General features: G+C 33.8%; 2 protein-coding genes across 6 annotated transcripts in view; one reads left to right on the top strand and one right to left on the bottom strand.

Annotated features, from left to right (window-relative positions):
* The first annotated feature begins 462 nt into the window (after positions 1-462).
* LOC132708408 (methionine aminopeptidase 1D, mitochondrial) lies at positions 463-9,079 on the top strand. Of its 3 annotated transcripts, none has more exons than XM_060680730.1 (6): positions 463-479; positions 834-897; positions 960-1,176; positions 1,249-1,440; positions 1,498-1,759; positions 4,366-9,079. In XM_060680730.1, exons 2-6 carry the CDS (start codon positions 851-853, stop codon positions 4,584-4,586), a joined length of 939 nt encoding a protein of 312 aa, XP_060536713.1. In that variant the 5' UTR covers positions 463-479; positions 834-850; the 3' UTR covers positions 4,587-9,079. The 3 variants fall into 3 exon arrangements, with proteins under 3 accessions (XP_060536713.1, XP_060536712.1, XP_060536711.1); XM_060680729.1 differs by lacking the exon at positions 463-479 and adding an exon at positions 500-730; XM_060680728.1 differs by lacking the exon at positions 463-479 and adding an exon at positions 500-757 and having other exon boundaries at positions 4,366-9,078.
* A 38-nt stretch (positions 9,080-9,117) lies between these two features.
* The window catches only part of LOC132708407 (paired amphipathic helix protein Sin3b), a 38,747-nt gene continuing 25,497 nt past the window's right edge, over positions 9,118-22,367 (bottom strand). For all 3 annotated transcript variants that reach the window (XM_060680725.1, XM_060680726.1, XM_060680727.1), the window contains exons 8-10: positions 20,838-21,452; positions 12,784-13,227; positions 9,118-9,368 (exon numbers count right to left, since the gene is read on the bottom strand). In XM_060680725.1, coding sequence (XP_060536708.1) covers positions 9,129-9,368; positions 12,784-13,227; positions 20,838-21,452 — 1,299 coding nt within the window. In that variant the 3' untranslated portion in view covers positions 9,118-9,128. The remainder of the gene's footprint in view (positions 9,369-12,783; positions 13,228-20,837; positions 21,453-22,367) is intronic.

Here is a 22,367-nt window from a genome sequence, read left to right as displayed (position 1 = left end):
GTCAAAAGAAATATAAATATTTGGTAACGCTATAACACTAACTTTGGTGGATTCTGTGGTGGAGCATTGCACGCGGCGGTTTAACCTCCGTTCACTCCCGACAGAATCCCATGTATTCGTCCCAAAAAGTTTGATATCGGTTTCCACGGTGTGGATTTAGTGTTCTGAGTGTTCAGTGTACGTCTTAAAGTGATAATCGTCGTCGGCCCCGTCGTTTTTCTCCGTTCACGCCGGTATGGAGGCCGGATGGGCCCGGATGGTCCGCGGTGGAAGCGGGGGAAGCCGATTTTTGTTGGTATCGGTCAGAATCGTTTTTTGCTAGTTGAGCAAATTATTGGTTATTTTTCTTCTTTGTACGTGGTGGTCAATTGACCAGAAGCGAAAATCCTCGACGGAAGTCGGCAATGGGCAAATGATCCTAGCAGTCGTGCCCAACATTTTTTGTGAAACGCATAATTGACTTGACTTGACTAACTTTGGTAAGGACCGAGGATGCCTCGGTTGGTAAGGCGTTGACCTGCCAAATGGAACTTGCCCGAGGTTGTGGGTTCGGTCCCCACCAGGAGCTTTGGGTGTTGTGTGCGTGAAAAATTATTATCGGTCAATTTTCATATTAAAATGGGTGCATATCCGAATTGAGATGAGCATAGTTAAGCGTAATGAAAAAGAAACTAAATTTGGTGTTCTTTGAGTATTATTGGCCAAGTTTGGGAGGATCATACGGCTATTGGTGGGTGATCTGACCAACCAATTTAAGGTGCCTACTAATCAATGAAATTAACCTACGCCAACATTTCCCAATGATTTTCAAATATTTTTGTTTTTATATTTAGGAGGGGTTACCTTCAAAATGAGATTCAACAATCTGCTTAAAAAAATTTTACTCCGCAATAAAAGGTAATGGCTGACGACAGCAAACCGAAGTGCCGAATGCTAACCTACAGCTTTTTTGTGCTCAGAACAAATTTCGGGAACTATGAGCTAGTTTACCCAAAGGAAATCTCCCCGAGAAATCACGTACCCGATCATATACAAAAACCAAGTTACTTTCAAACTGGCAATCCTTCGGAAAACGTCCCAATGGTCGAGATAAAAACCGATGAACAAATTAAACGAATGAAGAAGTCTTGCATTTTGGCGGCTAATATCCTTCATACAGTGGGAGAGCATATAAAAGTCGGTTAAGTTTGATTTCGTAAATACACTTATAAAACTTCGATTTAGGATGATGCCATTTGGTGGTTTTAGATTGGCCAAACTACGGACGAAATTGATAAACTGGTCCACGAGCTCACAATTAAATCTGGCGCCTATCCCTCACCCTTAAATTACAAACACTTTCCCAAGTCAGTGTGCACTTCTGTTAACAACGTAGCCTGCCACGGCATTCCCGACAGTAGACAGCTAGAAGATGGTGATGTTGTCAACGTTGATGTTACAGTAATTCACTTTCTTTCTAAGCTCTTCAAAATAACTTTAATTTCTTTTAGTTTTTAGGTGTTTCTTGAAGGATACCATGGAGATTGTTCCAGAACTTTTCTTATAGGGAATGTTGATTATCAAGGAAAAAAGCTAGTTGAAGCCACCGAAACCTGCTTAAACACTGCTATCGGTATATGCAAATCCGGAGAATATTTTAGAAGTATCGGGGCCTGCATCGAAGAAAAAGCCGGCGATCTTGGTTTTCAAGTTATACCTGCATTCATAGGTCATGGAATTGGCGATTACTTCCACGGGCCTCCGGATATTTATCACATAAGTAGGTAAAAAATAGGCATGTCCCACAGTGGATCAGAGTCACTTCAAAAGTTTGAATACTACAGAAGGTGCTAATTTTATAGAAATTTTATTTGATATCCTTACATACAGGATGGTCCAATGGTGGAATAAGATTTAATATTTTAGTTACATAAAACTATTTTAAAAGTTTTACACACTCTTATTGTGGATACCTAATAATTTCATTCGTTAAAAGTCTATTGAGATGTAATTTAGGAACGCCTTCAAATTTTTGGGGTTAAGATATGTGGCAAGTGTATTTGTATTTTAAAATATTTCGAATCTCCTATTAATTCTGAAAGTTTCCGTCAACTGACTTAGTTCAAACGTGTAAAACTCTAAACATATTTTATGTACGCATAACTCTACCTAACTTTTTTGAACTACTCGACCGTGAAAAACGATAGCAAAAAGAGGCTTAAATTCACGTTTTTTTGGTTATGGTGTTTACTATTATTATTGTTACTATACTATGTTTGATAACAGAACACAATAATACACTAACCTGCATTTTGCGCCAATTTTCTTCCGTAACAGCGATTTCCACACACTCGACCTGTGCATTTAACAAGCACCATTCATATTTTGAGAAAATACCGCCGTAAAAATGCCGCATCCAAATTTATTGACGATCTGTCAGCGGCCATGTTGGTTATTGAGTGCCGCAAGGTAATTAGTTAGATTTTAAAACTCCCGGGTGCGCATTTTTTCCATTTTTTAATAAATATACTTTTGGTTCTAAAGTTTTCAATTGTTTGCGGCAATAGCAGTTTTGGTTTATACCAGCTTCAATCTAAAACCTTACTTACAGTTTGGGTCTAAGGATTTTTAATAAACAGATATATTAAAGTTGATGTCTCTGTCTAATAGTTGTAGTAACCATTTTTAAAATTAAAGGTTATGTTGTGATGGGAAGAAGAATCTCGCTTTTTTTTGGGATGACTTTATGGTACAATTTTACGTTATAAACTGTTTTAAATAACTGTTCCCGTTATTTAAGGGTCCCCGACTACATACTATACCGTATCTAGGCGCTTTTAGATTATTTATAAAAAACAACTAATTTAATTTAATAGTCAGTGCTTTTTGTCTATTGTTACGTTTATTAAACACCTTTTCATTTATTTATCAAAGTGGATGCCGTTTCGACTTCTTGCTGTGTTTTTTAACGCTCTTTCATCATAGCTAAAAATATTTATGCCATTATATTTAAAATCTTCGAGAAAATAATAAAAATAGCTGTTTTTGACATGAAGCCCCTGCTATCGACTCGTAAAAGAATTAATATCGTGATATTGACATGCCAGTCGAAGCTCCTATAAATACTCTTTAAAACTAAACCAAATTCGTTGAATTCACCAAAAAAAGTGATTCAACTTTACTTTTTTAAAACTTTTCGATTCCTTCTGCGACGGTTTTTGTTGACTCGAACTAGCTAACGTTTCGCCAATCATCCTGTTGCCTTCTTCAGAGCTTGACTGAAATTAGCTCGCATTTTACTCTGTACCTGTTTTTATATTGTTTGACACCTTTTGACTTTTTCTGATATTCATTTGTATTCATGACCACCGTAGCACTTCATTTATTTAATAATAATAATGTTTATTTCTATTCACTTTTAACAAACGTATCGGATAATGGTAACAAGTTTGATTTTGGGATTACGATGTCTGGATTACATTTTAGAGAGAGGGGGTTTTGCTTTTTTGAGGATTTTTGCGGTTCCAAATCGAATTTCATTAGCTGTTTGAGTTGGCAGTTTGTTTAAGATAGGCTCGACATTTGAAATGATTTCTTCTTTTGGGATAATACGTGGGGCAAGGGCAAAGTTGAAACCTTTTGAAAGAACCGATTTTTCAGTTTCCGAAAGTTGGTTCGATTATACATTTATCGCAGTGTTTGGTAGTTAAGAAGAGTTTCATGATTTCCCCAGTTTTTCAAATTTCTGAATGTGATTCTGGGTAGAAGGTAAACTAAGATTTAAACCTTTGTCATGAAACATGTCTGAAAGATTATCGAATTCGTATGGGGGCAAGATCGAAGCAATTTCAAGATGTATTACGGGTCTTATGAATTCTTTCTCGAAGTAAAGCGAAACTAGATTTTCGAAGAATTTTGTAAGCGGGCGAGGTTTTGACATGATGGAATATTTTAAGAAAATTGGGGATGACGTTATGGTCTCTACAACTTAACAAAAATTATTCAACTTTTCCTAAACCAATATTTGACCCTCTCCTCACTCTTAATTTGACGAGATAGGAAAAAAAATTGTTGAAAAAAAGTTTCCTTATCTAGAGTGGATTACGTTACGTTACAGGTTAATTTGGAATATTTTTGAGGAAACCAGTTTTTTTCTATTTTACAGTAGAGGTTACGCCCCCTAGCGGCCATTTTATGAACTTGAAAGTAATTTCCAGCCTTTTCTCTTCGTCCACTTACCAATAAATATTTTTTCCCCTAGGTTGTAGGAAAATCGGAATTTTCGCCATTTTGGGTTAAAATATCGCCAAATAATTTAAGATTTGCGGAAACTGTGCATATTAAATAAGGAAACGATCTGTTAAAGGCAAGTTTTTTGTCTTGCAGGCAATGACTATCCTGGCACTATGGAAGCCGGTATGACGTTCACCATCGAACCTATACTGACGCAAGGCGAGCAGCTTATAGAAATCCTGGACGATGATTGGACAGCGGTCACTGCGGATTCGGCCAGAACGGTCCAATTCGAACACACCATACTCGTTACCAGCGGCGGCGCGGAAGTGCTAACGCTACCAAGTTATAATCCTCGACAAATTTTTAAATAATTTATTTTATACGGGAGTACAAAAGAAAAATAAAAGATATTTTAATGATTTTTTTCTTTTATATATAAACGTACTGTGTACAATTTTTTAAAATTTCGTGTACATATTGCTCCCACTTTACTATACAGTACCTATTTACAACTCCGAGTGGGCTCCGGCGATGAGAAAATAACCAAAACCGTACGTTTGCTTAAAAAAACATTGACTTTGTATAAAATGGAATGTTTTATACTACAAGGGGAAATGTTTGGTTATTCTCTCATTTTGTCTCCTTTTAGTACTATTTACAATGATTAGTTGCACAGAATGCTGACATACCTCTATACAGACTCTATAAATAGAAAAATATATAGTTCTTTGTACCTTTCGCTATGTAGATTTTAATGCCGGAGGTCGCGCAAGAAATCCCGATACTTTTTCACGAAAAATTACGTTCAAATGATTCAAATTGATTGCGTTCTCATCAACATATCTCAATCATTTGAGATTTGGGAAAACTATGCATTTTCATTAAGGAAACAATCTACAATAATATCCCATAATCAATTAGTGGTCAACTTTGGATAAATCAGAATAACCGGAATAAACAAATCAAAAAGTACATTATTTAGCATAAATTACGTAAAATTTGTGCATTTAGAGTCATAATGTACTAAATTATCAGAGGTGAACAGAAGAATTATTTGATTTGATTTAATTGAATTTTACAAAAAATATAAATTTACAGAATTTGTCGGGTTCGAAAAGAATTTTTTCAGAATTCGCGAAATGAACAAATAACAAAAATTTGTGCATTTAGAGTCATAAATGTACTAAATTATCAGAAGTGGAATAAAAATTATTTGATTTGATTGAATTTTACAAAAAATATAAATTTACCACTCTCAATATTGAAATTTGAAATAGATTATTTATATTATATTTGTCTATGGTTAATAGTTTTCGAGAAAGCTGGATTTTCAATTTTCAGTACACAAATTAGGACAAATCAGAATAGCGGAAACGAACAAATCAAGAAGTACATTATTTAGCAGTGAGAACGAATTTATAACAAAAAAATACACAAATAACTGATAATTCAGTTTAGGCGACGAAAAATATGATTTGTGTGCTCTAAAATTTAGCTCAAAACGATCGCAGTTTAAAAATACGAATAGCGGGAAACAAAGCGCCGCCATCGTTCCTACATTATTGAGAAAAATTGCTTGATGCGGCGGGGATATGTCAACGGCAACTTGTAATTTTCTCGACTATTACAACTAAAGACGCGCATTTAGACTATTTAATTAAAAAAAAAGAAAACAATTACCCTTAGGACACCAGAGCAAGATAGGTGCCGAATTACAGTGAGTCACAAAAGTCTACGTACTGCATATTTAAAAAAAAATATATTATAAAGCGTTTCCCTTTTGGAAAAATTTAATTTTGCGAAATGTCGATGTTCAGGTAGAATAATTTTGAAATGTACTGTAAACGATAACTCACAAAAATTAAAATATAAATATTACACATTTAAAATTTATTCCACTAAAACTTCGTCGCTTTCAGAATAACGAATATTTTAAGAGCGACTTTTGTGATTCACTGTGTATCCTTTAGCGCCGTTTTAATAGTCGAAAAAGCGGCAAAATTGAAACCATGTCGCACTTAGAAATAATTAAAAAAAAAAAACAAGGACGTACAAAAACACGAAGGGGGAAACAAACGATACAGTAAAACTCTCGTTTCAACCGACGAAATATACAGCGATATTCGGAAAGTCGGAACATTCATTACCTTACGACGAGAAAAATAATAAAATATACCTGCACAAAACAACACGTTTATTCTTACGCGATAACTAAAACGAAGTAATCACTTTTGAGGGAGTGTTCCGCAAAAACAACAACGTGGCCGAAGCACTTTGACAGTGAACGCGATATCAAGTTTTAATGGCGACGGGAAACAAAATTCACCCGAATGCGGGACGGGACCGATCGAAAACATTACAAACCAACAAGTGACGCCATTTTGGTTGGCAATTGTCAAACATTGTCGGTTTTTCAGTGTGCGTTTCTCAAAATATCAGAGACCAGAGATTAAAGGACTTCTACTTCTGTGTTTTGGGTTTTCCACTTTGAGTGGTAGTCGCTATGTCCCTTATTTATACGCTGTAAATAAAAATTGTTGGATTTTTAAACCGTTACGAAACTTCTCAATTCAATTTTACCGTCTTATATATATTCCATGTTTAAAACAGTTTGGCAACACTGCGTAGCTGCAGGGCTCTCCGGAACGGTGTAAACAAGCCACATTTTCATTTTAATGATGTAAATAGTTGCATGAAAAGGGAAACAAGGCACAGAATTTTATTCAGCGACTTTGTAGAATAATGCCATAAATGCTTTTTTTTTATCTATTACCATTCTAGTTCTAGCCGATCGAATTTTGACTCAGATGATAGTTTCAAGAACAAAGATTACGTGGAAACCAGTGCTGAAGATAGTAATGGAAAGTAATGTGGTGAAAAAAAAAAACGTATCAATTTTTAGCCGCGTGGTCTGAGGGTATTTTAAAGTTTTTGAGCCAGTGACGCTTGGTTTGTTTAGAAACACAATGGCTTACTTTGAGGAAGAACAAGCAAGACTGGCAGAGGATGAAGGGCATTTATTTTTTAAGAAGATATCACTGAACTTCAGATATCGTACGATTCCTTCCTTCACTGCTGAGGATTGAACAGTATGGAGGAAGCAAAGAATTTGGTTTACCCAAGAAACTGGTCAGTTAGGAATGAATGGAATAATGATGAGGGGAAGCAGGAAACATTGGGCTCCAAATACAAAATATAACTATCGGAGACTAAAACCTTGAAAGAGTTATAGAATCCAAATACCTTGAAACAACCATCATAAGGGTTGTAACGCCATTGAAACGTCATACATAATCATCGAGAGTCCCAATAAATTTATTTCAAAATATTCGGAAAATTATGCGCGAGAAAGACCAGCCTGAACCAGCCTGGTGATTTTGCCCTAGTTGATGACAAAAAATGGTATGTACCAAATTTGGAGGGCAACATTTAGAAGAACCATATGCATTAAAAAATTCACTGAGTATTGCGGAACGGGTATAGATCTATCAGACCCAGCATGTTTTACCATTCAGGTGTCATTCTCATATATTCCAAGAAGGGCATTAATATGGAGATGGGGGACAAATGCAAACCGGAAATTGTAACTTTCTGTAACACAGCAATCAGTCAAAAGAAACCTTGGTGTACAATATGTACAATTCAGCAATGAAGATATAAAAGACGACAACAAAGATTATTTCGAGGACAAATGATGTCTCAGATGATGATTGACATTTTAATTTTTCTTAGTTTAGGATATAAACTGAGATACAATGTGATTTAACGACTTATATTAAATAATAAAATTACTCCAAAATAATTTGGGCTGGCTTGGAGTAAGTTTTGCGCGTTCGCTAACGTTAGCACTAATTTAAAATTCGAGACCCATTTTCACTAAGCAATATAGAAATGAGGCTAAGGCATTTTTCAGTTAGTGATGTTTCGTCATGTACGAAGTTATTTTTCAAAGGTTGTCAGGTAGAAAAGGCAGCAAGTCTCACCGTTAAATTGCAGGAAATTGTTGTAACGAGAAAATCGAGTTTTAGACGCAAAACTTTCTAAAGGACAACTCGACTAAACCATTACCATTAAAAAGTCTCAACTTTTCGTCAATTTTGTGCTAACACTTACGCCCTCTAATAATAAGGCTGATTTTGTGGGTTATATTTTGATTTTCATTAAAATACTCTTAACTCGTTTCATATCTAATTCTCGTATTTATCAAGCAGTAATTTTTTTTTATTGAATGAAAATACTAAACGAGGGCTTACAAAAAAGTATTCCCCTTTGCCATAACTGAAATATTACGCCACGAGGTACGTTTTTCCATAGGCAGATACCATCCTAACATTCTTCGGGTTTTCAGTTTTTTTTTGAGTATGAATTATTTTTTTGAAAATTTAAGGTACTTGAAAAACTACTTTCCAGTTCATCAAAACAAAAATAAATAGTTGCATAACCTCACTTTTGCTAGTTATTGCGTTTACTGGCCATTATCAAGTGAAATTTTCGCTTGCTAAGAAGACGGACTTGTCCACCATCTAAGATCAATTATGGCGCAAATTTTTTTTAGGCAACATATTCTGCAGCAAAGATTCTTAAGCCAAAACTATATGCCTCAATTTTACCTTTCCATCAGTCGATTAATTTGTTATCGGCCACTGTCAAAGTACTTCACAACTGTCGAGGTTCGTTCCGCCTATGGGGTCCGAAATGTTTCAATCGTGAGGGGGCGGAGCCGCGAAATGACGTCAACAGATCTTAAGGTAGCATTGCCGAAACGTAAACGAGTGCAGAGATCAAGGGGAGGGGGCTGAGCCGTCCCGCACATACCGCTAAACCCTTTTCGAGGAACTGGCGTATTCAAAACACTCTCGGCTTTCGAACAAAACGATTTTTCACATCGACTCGAGTGCCGTCGTCGTCAAAGTTTATGCGCAGCCGCTATCTGTTAACCTCTCCACCCGATACCGATTATATGGGACGTAAGGTGTCCGCGAGAGATCATTGTCCGTTAGCACCCGCGTCCTGTTAGGCACAACACCTTCACCTCTGCCCATCAACCAGTCGGTACACTGCTTGAATTGCACCTCACTTACGTTCGAACCCGCCCACTTTTTCAGCCAGCATCGGAACTTCACCGATTTCCGCTTCGTCACGCTCGGATGACACTGCAAAGGGAAAGACAATCAATCCATCACAAACGCAGCACAGTCACAAAGAAAGGAATCGGATTAAATCTAGAATCTACAAATTGACACGCCTTCTAATCTGTAGAATAGAATAGAATTTATTGACCTCGTTTTGTTCATAAAATTATGTCAAGTCATAAATACAATATTTAGGAAAATATTTACATAAAAAACAAGACAATGAATAAATTATATAGAGTGTATAAATTTTATAAAACAGTGTATAATACAAAAGAACAGGACAGTGTATATAACAAAGAACAAGATGTTATATATAAATAAATAAAAGGAAGTAACGTCAACAAAACTATGGAAAGTCATTGCCCAGTCACGCCGTTCACTGACGCTTCTTTGACTTCAATCACGCCGGGAGTATGGTTTGTTCATAGATATAAGAAAGTGAACAATTGCTTTTGAATGGGATTATCCAAGGGTGGTCATTAACATACAATGCAACAAGATTATTACCTACAGTTTCGAAATTTAAATTCAGGTAAAATTGTGGTCCGTAATAGAAAATAATTTTATACCTACCTGTGTTTAATATTCTTTGGTTTGGTATACTACTTGGTTTAAGTTTATTAGTAATCATTCTTATTTCGTGTGTAATACAATGCGTGTTGAATCGTGTGCGAATTATGCAAAATATGTGCGAGTCTACTGCATCTCAGGAGATGCTCGCGCCTAAATGTGGAAAACACTATTATATTGATACTAACGAAGTTATAATAGCATATTATGCAACAAGTGCGGTAAACGTCATTTGACTCACGAGTTTATTTGACACGAGCGAGTTAAAAAGTTTACCGAACGTGTTGCATACAATACTTTTCCTACGACCGTTGCTTTTTGAGTACATTTTCGCAAATCACGAATACATTCACTGACATGACTGTCAGAATCGACAAACGTCAAAATTCAAAGCGTGGGAAATATCTCCGAAAACATCCGATTGCTCCCAAACCCGTGCGGTAAAATCCCGGAAATGTCCGAAGTGGTTCGTATTCGTGGAAAACGAAACTGACGTGGTGGCGACGCGACGCTTCCCGCCTAGATCGGTGCGTAATTCGATATTTTACAGACGGGAGTAGAAAAACAATGTTTATTTGACTCTCATTCAACGTGGTGCCAGCAAGCAAGCATCTTTAGGAGAAACGGCCACATTGACGAAAATTCCAACATCAACTGTATGAAAATTTGTGAATAATCCCATTTCAGCGAGGAAAAAAATAATAATAATTTTCTCGATTGTAGATGAAAGTGATCAAGATATAATACGGCGTAAAAGTTACTAGTTATACGAGGAACAAAGCGTGCCTACATTAGATATCTTAATTAGGAGGCTTGAAAAAGATGAAAACGGCGTTAAATGTGGCAGAAATACCTTATGGAATTGTATTCAACACATGGGTTTTAGATTTAAAAAAATTGACAAAAGGCAAGTTTTAATGGAATCTTTTGGAACTCTGAAATGGCGGAATATCTAGAAAAAATTAGGATTTACAGAGAACAACAAAGGCCAATTATTTACTTGGATGAAACCGGGTTCGACACTTATGATACCCTGGAAAAGGGTTGGGTTGACTCAACTGATAAGTGTAAAACAAACGCGCCATCAAACAGAGGTAAAAGAATAACTATTTTGCATGCTGGCTCTAAAGAAGGTTAGATTCCAAATTTACTTTTTCTCTCTGCGAAAAATATTAAAGATTCTTCTCTGGATTACCATGAAGACACCACCGCTGATTTATTTGTAAGTTGGTTTAAAAACAAACTTGTTCCAAACATTCCTCCTAATAGCGTCATTGTAACGGACAATGTAAGTTATCACAGTAGACAGTTGACTAAAACTCCTTTCTTATGTGACACAAAAGCAACAATCCAAAACTACGTGTATAATAACGACATTTATTTTCACGACGATTATACCAAAAAGGAATTAATTGAGGTTCTACTAAGCTTGAACCTACAAAAGGAATACGTCTGTGATAATTATGCAAAAAATGTAGGGCATACAGTTTTAAGGCTTTCACCTTACCACTGTGTATCTTTAATCCCATTGAACATGTTCGGCACCAACTGAAATCTGCCATTCGTCGAAAACAATGTTTTTCCGCGTGTTAACTCCAATGTCCTCAAACTTATAGAAACCGAAGTTTTAAAGATCCCTCCACAAAGTTGGGCAAATTCTGTTAAATATATAGAAAAAGCAGAACAATCGTATATCCATATTGCAAATAATATAGAGCAAATAATAATTAGAACGGGCGATGATAGTGATACTGATATATTATTTGAATAATTTTAAGTAATTTAAGTAGGTAATCAAAATAATTTGTAATTCTATTATAGATTTAAACATAAATACATACATAAATAAATAATAATTGTTTAGTGTATCTTTCCTAACAAAACCCCAAATAATTAAATTCTAAGCAAAGCACGGACCTGTTCGGCCATATTTCATTCTTACAGCTTGTCCGGGTCTTTCCTTAATTCGTATCAGTTAGTCACTTTCTTATATCTATGAACAGACTTTACCCATAAATTCCCCGACCGAGTAAAAGCAGTGCCTTTTAAGAAAGGTTAAGATGTTTTTTTTTAGTTTTCTATTACTTAGAACTTTCAAGTTAGTTGGTAGTTTATTGTACAAATTTAATTTTAGTGAATTTTTTTGACTTTTGGTATATTTGAACCTCGAAGCATGCATTAGCTTGTTATTTCTCGTTAAATCGTCATGGTATGAGGAGTTCTGACTAAAGCTGTCTATGTTTTTGTATATTTGTAATAATTGATAATAAATATACAGACATGGAAGTGTCATAATTTCCAACTTCTTAAAAATTGGTCGACGGTGCTCCAGATAACCTGCACCGGCAATCAAGCGAACAATCCGGTGTTTACAGTTTGAAATGCGGATCTTGTCCTAAAATTTATATTGGACACACACGTAGATCTTTCAAGAAACGCATTAACGAACATAAAAAAGCGTTTAAAAACAATAGTCTAGATTCTAATTATGCTACACAGAAAACACATTTTTGACGACAATTTTGATATTTTACGTACAGCCACAAAAAGTAGAAAATTAAATTTATTGGAAGGGATTGAGATTAACAAAATGAGACATTGGAATGTATTGCTTAACGATCAATTAGATTTAAATACCCCTCCATTATTGAACTTAAATTCTCACATCATTAATTAAGGTTTTGTTGTCATTTTTCGGTATATATAGTAGCAGGTAGTTTGCATGTGAAAATATATAATATAAACTTTTAGTTCTTATTTATTTTGATACATGGATTTTCATCAAGTAAAAGCCGCCTCAGTTCAATTTGCGAAACTTACAATAGTGATCCGCGTGAACGAGACAGATTACCTATCGACTTACCCGTTTAGCTCTAAGGAAGGCACTATTTTTGTACAGGTAACAATCCTTCGCCAAAGTGAACGTTATCTTCGAATCGTGCAGATTGAATTTGCACTGCTGATCGTCCAACGCTTTGTAACCGGGATGATCGGTCTGCAGACGTTCGGGCGGGTTCCTCTCGTTCAGTTTCCGTTCCAGCGCTTCGAGAATGTCGAAATTGTTGTCCGCCTCCTCCTGCCTGACGGCGTTTTTGCCATCGTTCCTCGTCGTCTCCTGCGGCGTCCCTTTGCCCAAATCCTCCTGCTGCGCTTCCGAAGCCGAACGATCGCTGATCACCACGCCGTTGTTGTTACCCGCTTTGAGCTTATACAACCTTAGGTTACGATTGAGGTAGACGGGAGAGCGTAGCTTCCCGTGTTCCGAATGATTGATGTCCGCGTAACATTCCTTATAGCTGTTCCATTTCTAGCCAAAAGAAGGAAAAAATAAATAAATAAAAGGGTGCGCCTCGAGTAATATAGTAAATGGCCCGACATCACTCCACTATACGATGGAAAGAAAAAAAGGTTCTTTCAAAACTTTCGTGGATTCTCCCGAAGATTTAAAATATTATAATTTTGTTGATACAACCTCGATCCTTGGTTAGTTTTGCATAGTTTTTTTTTTCATATTTTGATTGCCCCACATAAAATTGTGTAGTGACGCTAGTGATCCGGGTATTGCGGCGAAAATTTGACCACAGACTAAGGAAATGATGCACTACTCAATACGTTTGACAGATGCGCCTCAGCTTATATTATATATTTCACTCGCGTATAAGCTATGCCACCATACCATATGGGGTAACTCCTCTTATGCCAAAAAAAGGCACTACGGATAATTACAAATTCAAATTTAAACGAACACTGTAATCCATTGTTTCTTAAACATAAAATAATGACGGTTCCATGTATATTTATATTTCAAAGTGTTCTTGCGATACACTCCAAGACCGATAGTTTGCCGAGGAGTTCCGATTCTCATAGGTATGACACCCAGAGTGCAAATAATCTCGTGATTCCGAGATACACGTTGCAGAAATCAAAACAAAACTCTCCTTGTATAAAACTTTATAACGCATTGCCACAATCTTTTAAACGAAAAACATTTTAAATATAAAATTAAAAGTTCTTCCAAGTAAGGGCTATTATAGCGTTGGTGAATTTTGTTGTGCGTTGTTGTGCATTGATTGTATTATAATGATTGTTCTGTGCTATATACATATAAAATTATTTTTTATTTGTTGTCCTGTTAGGTTTTATTGTGAAGTTATATACATTGTATATCTAGATTTAGTACATTATGACGTTATATACGTATATACTTACATATATTCAATTTAAAATTTGTATGACTTGCTACAAACAATGATATTGTAAAGTAATTAATAAACCATCTATCTATCTATTTATACAGGATGTCCCAAATAGTTTTGGCGAATTCAATTAACAAAATCTCAAGATTTTCAAGTGGAACACACTATATTTTTATTCAGATATCAATTCTAGTACAAAAAATGAGGTAAGTTAGTAATTTATTTTATATTTAAGATAACACCCGTATAAATTCTTGTTGAATTTAAAGCTGCCCACATTAAGTCACTTGTTGACAATATAAGGTATTGTTTAAATAGCAAAGACATGATACTACTTCTTTTAAAGATATAATACTCTAGATATACGAATAAAATCGATTGCTAACAATACAGGGTGAATTTTGAAAAAATCGACTTTATATTACACACTTCAACAGATTTAATAAATCTTTAGAATTCACATTTAAAGAAAAATTCAGCTTCACTGAAAATACCAAATAACAAAAGTAAATAATTAAAGTTTATAGGCTAACTAAATAGTGTAAGAAATTTGAATAAATAAATCTATAAAACAAAAAGTGAACTAAAAAGAGTACGTTAATTCGATCCATAAGGTTTAGTTAAAAACGTTGCTTTTCAAATGCTGGTTTCATCTGGCATCAAGCCAACCAAGAAATATTAAAATATTTAAAAATGTAGTTGGCTATGACATCACAATCTTTTTTTTTTGACGCATTAAGGTATAAACAAACTTTGACATTTCTGTTTTTGTTGTTTTTCATATTTCTATTTAAAAGGTATGGAGTATTATATTTTTAAAAGGAGTAGTATCATGTCTTCGCTATTAAAAAAACACCTAAATTCATGTTGATTTTAAAGCTGCTTGTTGGCAATATTACGTATTTTTTAAATAGCAAAAACATGATACTAGTTCTTTTAAAGATATAATACTCCAGATATACGAATAAAATTTATTGCTAACAATACAGGGTGTCTATTAATAAGTGGAAATGTTGAAAAAAATCGACTCTATACTACACACTTTACAAACTTCGGAATTCATATTTAAAGAAATATTTAATAGTTAATTGTCCAGCTCGATTGAAAGTACCTAATAACAAAAATTAATAATTAAAGTTTAGAGGCTAACTAAACGAGGTAACAAATTTGAATAAATAAATAGAGTCCATGGGTGTGGAACTTCGTTGTGGCCACGCAATGTCACCATTTTTACCAATTATATTTTGCAAATTTACTCTTAAAAAAAAATTTATCACTTGACCACAATAATAGAGCTTGCTGAACTATAATGTTCTCCCGCAAGTTATCTGGCAGGTTGTTTAATTCTGGCATTATTGTATTTTGAAGCAAAATTACAAAAATTCTGTCCGTTTAAATAGTTTTCAAAAAAAAAATGTGGCCTACGATTCTATCCCTTATAATACTGAACCACACTTTAACACTACGATGGCCTTGCTTATTAATTTCCTTCATTAAAACATATTCTCTGTTAAATAATAGTGCCAATTTTTTTATTCTGCGTGCCACACGAATTATTATTATACGGGTGTTACGTTAAACCTCGAATATTTCAAAAAGTCAATAAAATTTAAATATAAGATAAATTAAAAACTTACCTTATTTTTTGCCCTAGGATTGATATCTGAATAAAAATATAAGGTGTTCCACTTGAAAATCTTGAAATTTTGTTATTCGAATTCCCCAAAACCGCACCACCTAATTGGGATACTCTGTATAAGCCGTGGTTAAATTTTTGTTGCAATATTTGCAGTAGCTCGCAACACAATTTTATATGAAGCAATTAAAATATGAAAAAAAATCACATAACCTCAATTTCTGCCTAAACTATACAAAAATATATAGAGTGACCTTTATTTTAACCAAGGATTCCAAAAATGTCGAAATATTACAGGCTGCTCCATTTAAAATAACAAAATTGATGTGAGGGGGGGGGGGGCTTTTGGGTCACCCTGTATCAACAAAATTATAATATTTTAAAACTTTTGTACGAAACTTTTTTTCGTATCTCCTATGGGTTTCCCTATAGTATAGCGGATAGTTATATTTCGCACACAGTGTACAGGGTTATTCATTATATTTTGACACCCACCTACAGGGTTAATTTTGAAACATAGAAAAAAAAGTGTAAATACAAAATTGTAAAGATTTTTTGCTCCATTAACCTATGCAAATGTCAGAAAAAACAAACGACGATAGCAAACTGTCAAAATGACAGCAACATCTTTTTTTTTCAATGAAATGCCCTATATATTATTAGCTTTTTTTCTGATTTCAAAAACATAATAGTTTATTGACATTTCATTCGGCCGTTTTTGAAATATTTGAGTTTAAAAATAATTATTATTCGATTTCTGGACAATTGCCTCACTGTTTAAAAATGGTCAAGTATGCCTCGATAGCAACCATATCTGTTTGCAATTGTATTCGAACAATAAAAATATCAATAATTAATGCTAAACATTTTCCACGTAATCTCTATAATTTTCTACACATCGGACAATTTTTTCTTCCAATTTAATATTAATACACGAGTTGATAAAATCAAGGTTTTCTCTGTTTAGATTTTGTATTAAGTCTTTCTCTTATCCCTTGTAAACTCTCAGGCCTATTACAATAAATTTTATTTTTTAAGTATCCCCACAAAAAAATGTCACAAGGATTCAGGTCGGGGATGGTGGCGGGCCATTTCATAGTTTCATAATTGATTCGACCACCATATTGTTCAACATACCACACTATACATTAACCGACGTTCCTCCTTGGTTTTTCACTGCCTCCATTTTGGTTAGTTTTGGTTAGTTTACTGCCTTTTATGTTAATGACATTTTAGAGTTCGTTAAATTCTACTATAGGGCTTTCCGGATAATTTATTTACGTGGGATATAGAATATTCAGGATTTTCTAAAAAATATGAAATATAAAAATTAAGAAAATAGAACTCAAGTTACTTTTGATAAATGTCAAGTGTGGTAATAGTATAATAATTTAGTTTGAAAGTAATTAATATATTGAGGTATTCATCAAAATTTCTTTCTATAGTCCTGGTCTTCTGCGTGACATGATTTCGATAATCAAATTGTTTAATTACATTTTTAATTGTATTTATTGAAGGAACTTTTCTACCCGGATATATCTGTCAATATTCTCTTTTAACCCTTGAAAGATTATGTCCGTTGGAAAAATACAATTTTATTATTTGACGTTTTTCTTCTTCTCATTTAAAATAATTTAAATTATTTCACTTACGCTGCAGATCTTTAGTTTTGATTGCAAACATAGACAATATGGTTGCTATCAAGGGAGACTTTACCATTTTTAAACAATATGGCTATTGTCCAGAAATCGAATGACAATTCTTTTTAAACTGAAATATCTCAAATACGGATACAGGAAATGTCAATAAACGATATTTTTTATGAAACCAGGAAAAAAAGATGAAAGAAAATGATGTTCCTAATATATAACATAAAATAATGAATAACCCATTACAGTTATGGACTCATAATCAAAAGACACCCGTTAAAATTACTTTTAGGGAAAGTTTATGTTGAAAATAGCATCCTGAGAGTGTACTATAGTGCATTTTATAGAATTACAAGTAGTGTTGGGGCTGCTCAATTGACCACTTCTTAATTGACAAATCAAATTTTACCAAAATGTTTTAAATAACATCTTGCAATTGCATGTATTTTAAAATTAATTATTCTCTCTTCAACAATACCCGAATACGATCCCTTGGCGCTTCGGAGAACCTGAATACAGTTTTTTTTTTGTGTAAATTGTTTCCATATAATTTTAAAATTCTAAAATTATTTTAGAGCAACAAAAAAATTATTTTTGTTAATTTAACTGAATATCTTAAAGATTCCCCCCGCATTTACCAGAATTTGATTCCTCTGCAATTCAATTGAATTTTTATAATTATTTATTTTTACCCAATTTATGCCCTACTTAATTTTAAAGTGCATTAAAAAAACACTCGTTTACAAAAATGATTTTTGGCAATTTTTATTATTTATATTTTTCTTCTCTAAAACGAGACAAGATACGAGAACGACTCAAGAATCAAAAATGTGTACTTTTACCTAAATTTCGATTACCTTTTTTGGCATATTGATCGATCTAATAAACTATTTATTACTGCATTGTTCTTTTTTTGCCGAAGTTTTTCATTTTAATTTCGTAAGGTAATTTTTTTTTGTATTTGCACGAGTTCCTTTTTTGCCTATTATTTACATTAAAAGATATTTAATTTAATGTATTAATTAATTAATTTTGCTTAATTTTTAAATATGCATTTCATATATGCCAAATTAAACAAAATAATAACCAACATTTTTCTTTGCACGAGTTTCTTTTTTTCTAACTATTTACAATTAAAGTTTTTTAATTTAATTTAATTAATTTAATGATAATGTTAATTTAATGTTAAGTTAATGGTATATTACAGAATTATTATCACAGTGGTTTTTGTACTTCATTTTGCTTATTTTTTAAATATGTATTTTATACAATATGTTTTATTATATATGTTGAATTAAACAAAATAAAAACGAACTATTTGTCTTTTTACAATTACTGTTTTTTAATTTAATACGTTAAAGTTGGTATATTACAGAATTATGTGTTGAGTTCAAAATTATGTAAATTTATTTTTAATTTTGTGTATCTTAAACATGCCAGACATTTCAGTCAATGTGACAACAGGGCGTTGTACGCCAAACCGGCAAGGTCTACGTTTCTGCTAGGCTAGTAACAATTTTGTAGCGTTACGGGGTAGACGTTCACGGTATGGGTCGCGACGTCGCCGCAAAGTGAGATACAGTCCATTTATAGAAAGGAAAAATGTAATAAATATTAAGTGATTGAGGAAACGCTTGTATTATTGAAGAAACATTATGATTACAATGGTTTTTGAAAACAAAGTAATAACGAACTATTTGTCTTTGCCCGAGTGTCTTTTTATCTAACTATTTACAATTAAAGGTTTTTAATTACAGGTGTCAAGGTTGGTATTGCAGAATTATTGTCACAGTGGTTTATGTACTGCTTTTTGCTTGATTTTTAAATATGTATTTTTATATATGTCAAATGAAACAACATACTAACGAACTATTTGTTTTTGCACGAGTTTCTTCTTTGTGAAACTATTATTTACAATTAAAGTCTTTTGATTTAGTGTGTTAAGGTTGGCATATTACAGAATTATTGTCACGTGGTTTTTGTACTGCATTTTGCTTAATTTTTAAATATATATTTTATGTATATGTCGAATTAAACAAAATAACGTACTATTTGTCTTTGTTTTTTTTTCTAACTATTTACAATTAAAGTTTTTTTAATTTAATGTTAAGGTTTTCATATTACAGAATTATTGTCACAGTGGTTTATGTACTGCTTTTTGCTTGATTTTTAAATATGTATTTTTATATACGTCAAATGAAACAACATACTAACGAACTATTTGTTTTTGCACGAGTTTCTTTTTTGTGAAACTATTATTTACAATTAAAGTCTTTTGATTTAGTGTGTTAAGGTTGGCATATTACAGAATTATTGTCACGTGGTCTTTGTACTGCATTTTGCTTAATTTTTAAATATATATTTTATGTATATGTCGAATTAAACAAAATAACGTACTATTTGTCTTTGTTTTTTTTCTAACTATTTACAATTAAAGTTTTTTTAATTTAATGTTAAGGTTTTCATATTACAGAATTATTGTCACACTGTACACACTGTACTGTATTTTACTTATTTTTTAAATATATATTTTATATATAAATTGAATTAAACTAAATAATAACGTACTATTTGTCCCCGTATGAGTTTCTTTTTTTCAATCTATTGCTTACAATTAATTTAATTTTTAATAAATTTAGTGTGTTAAGGTTGGTATATTACAGAATTATTGTTACAGTGGTTTTTGTTGAATTGAACGAAATAACGAACTATTTGTATTTGCACGAGTTTCTTTTTTTTTCCAAACTAAAATTTACAAAGTTTTTGTAATTTAATGTGATAAGGTTGGTTTATTGCAGAACGATTGTTGCAGTGGTTTTTGTACTGCATTTTGCTTAATTTTTAAATACGTATTTTACATATGTCGAATTGAACCAAATAACAACATATTGCATAACGTATTTGCACGAGCTTCCTTATTTTTGCAAAAAGTTTTTTAATTTAATATAATAAAGTTATTATATTACAGAATGATTGTTACAGTGGTTTTTGTAGTGCATTTTGTTTAATTTTTAAATACGTTGAATTGAAAGATCTAATAAATAATACTTTTTGCTAGAGTTTATTTACCCTCGGCAAAAATGGCCTGTTATTTCCATTAAATGTTTTTCAATTTAATGCTTTAAGGTTAGTTGTGAAAAGATCACATTTAACAGGACCCACGCCCTTAGTGGCATTTGCATCGCACTCTAAGTATGTATTATATCGTATACGTTGCATTGAATGACGCGGTAAAAAACCATTCGCAGTTTCTTTCTTCTCGAGCTATTATTTATATTAATCTTTTTTTAATGTAATGTGTTAATATTACAGAATTATTACAGACGTTTTTGCGCCGTTTTCTTTTTTAAAGTATGTATTTCGTATTCAACGATCCAATGACAAGCCATTTTGATTCAAAGTTAACAGATCACCTTGACAAAAATAGAATACTTACGTTGGCGTCTTCCACCTTCTTGGAGTCCTCCGGCTCAGTGTCGAGCAGTTCGATCGTCATTTTCGTATCGCGCTTATAAATAAATATCTTGAAGCAGTTCTCCTCTTGGACGGCCCTCTCCGCGGCCCTCTGGTATGCGAATTCCAGGTGGGCCCTTTTGTGGGCGGTGAGGCAGGGCCCGCCCGCCGCGCCCCGCTTCTGTTCCTTCAGGAACAGTTCGGTACAAGCGATCGCGGTCCTTTCCGCGATGCAATGCTGCAGCTGCCTTACGGCGTACGACACCACCTTATCCAAAGTGAAAGCAATGTAAGCGTGAATGCCAAACATCTCCCTTAAAGTATCCTCGTAAGTGTTCGCCTCCATATTACCGTCGAGGAGATTTTTTACCATGTCGAGGAAAGCCGGGTAGTAATCCTCTACCTCAATCTGCGGCTTTGGCTTTAATCTCAACGCTATCGCGGTACTCTCCTTGCGATTGGTCCGCGACCGTTCCTCCTCGGTCGCGATCGCTAAAGCTCTCTCGTAAATTTTCGCCAGGCGTTCGCACAAGATCTGGTGCAGCCTCAGGAAGATGTACCAATTGTTGTTCGTTATAAATAACGTGTACGCCTCGTCCTGAAACAACGTTATGGTCTGTTCATAGATATAAGAAAGTGACCAATAGCGTTTGAATGGGATTATCCGAGGGTGGTCGTTAACATACAATGCAATGAATTTAAATTCAGGTAAAATTGTGATGCGAAATAGATAATAATTTTATACCTAATATGCTTACTTTAAGTTTATTAGTAACTATTTTTATTTCGTGTGTAATACAGCGTGTGTTGAATCGTGTGCTATTTATAATAATAATAATAGCACTTTATTTCCAACAGGTAACATGACCCAATTACAGAAAATACAAAATATAAATCACCCAATATATATGCCAGGGGACCTAGAAACTAATCTTATAACTAAAAAAAAAAGAAGGAAAGAATGGGAAAGAAAAGGATAAGACTTATCGGTACGGATGACCCAACGCCAATCGAAGTTGCTGAAGTATGGCCTGGAGACCATCATAATATAAATCGCAGTACGGTGATAGTTTGTTTGTTGAAGGTAGCACACATATTGCAAATAGGGTTTTGAAAATGGACATTGGACCTGCGCTAAGAAAATTGATTGATGTCTCCCTTCCAGCGTAATTGTTCCAGAAGAAACGGACAATCGACTGCGTAATGAACAACTTATATAGAAATGAAACAGATCGCAAGTCTCTGCGCAAGCTTAGGGGCAGTATCGCGAACCTTCTTAGCAGAAGATCGCAATTGACTCCCCTCTCAGGCTAGGAACCGTCCTCCCTGAACATTAGATATTTTAGTAACCTTCTCTGCATACTCTCAATGGACTGAGTGTGGCAATTAGAAATTGGTGACCATATCAGCGAGCCATAGTCAAGCTTGGACCCGACGTTAACAGTTAAATAACAATTTAACAGTAGCTGAGCTACAATTTCTTATTACGAATCCTAAAATTTACATTGCTATG

This window comes from Cylas formicarius, unplaced genomic scaffold (assembly GCF_029955315.1).
Source record: "Cylas formicarius isolate icCylForm1 unplaced genomic scaffold, icCylForm1.1 PGA_scaffold_10__41_contigs__length_53128322, whole genome shotgun sequence".
Taxonomy (NCBI): Eukaryota; Metazoa; Arthropoda; class Insecta; order Coleoptera; family Brentidae; genus Cylas; species Cylas formicarius.
This window is presented reverse-complemented; position numbering and strand designations above follow the sequence as displayed.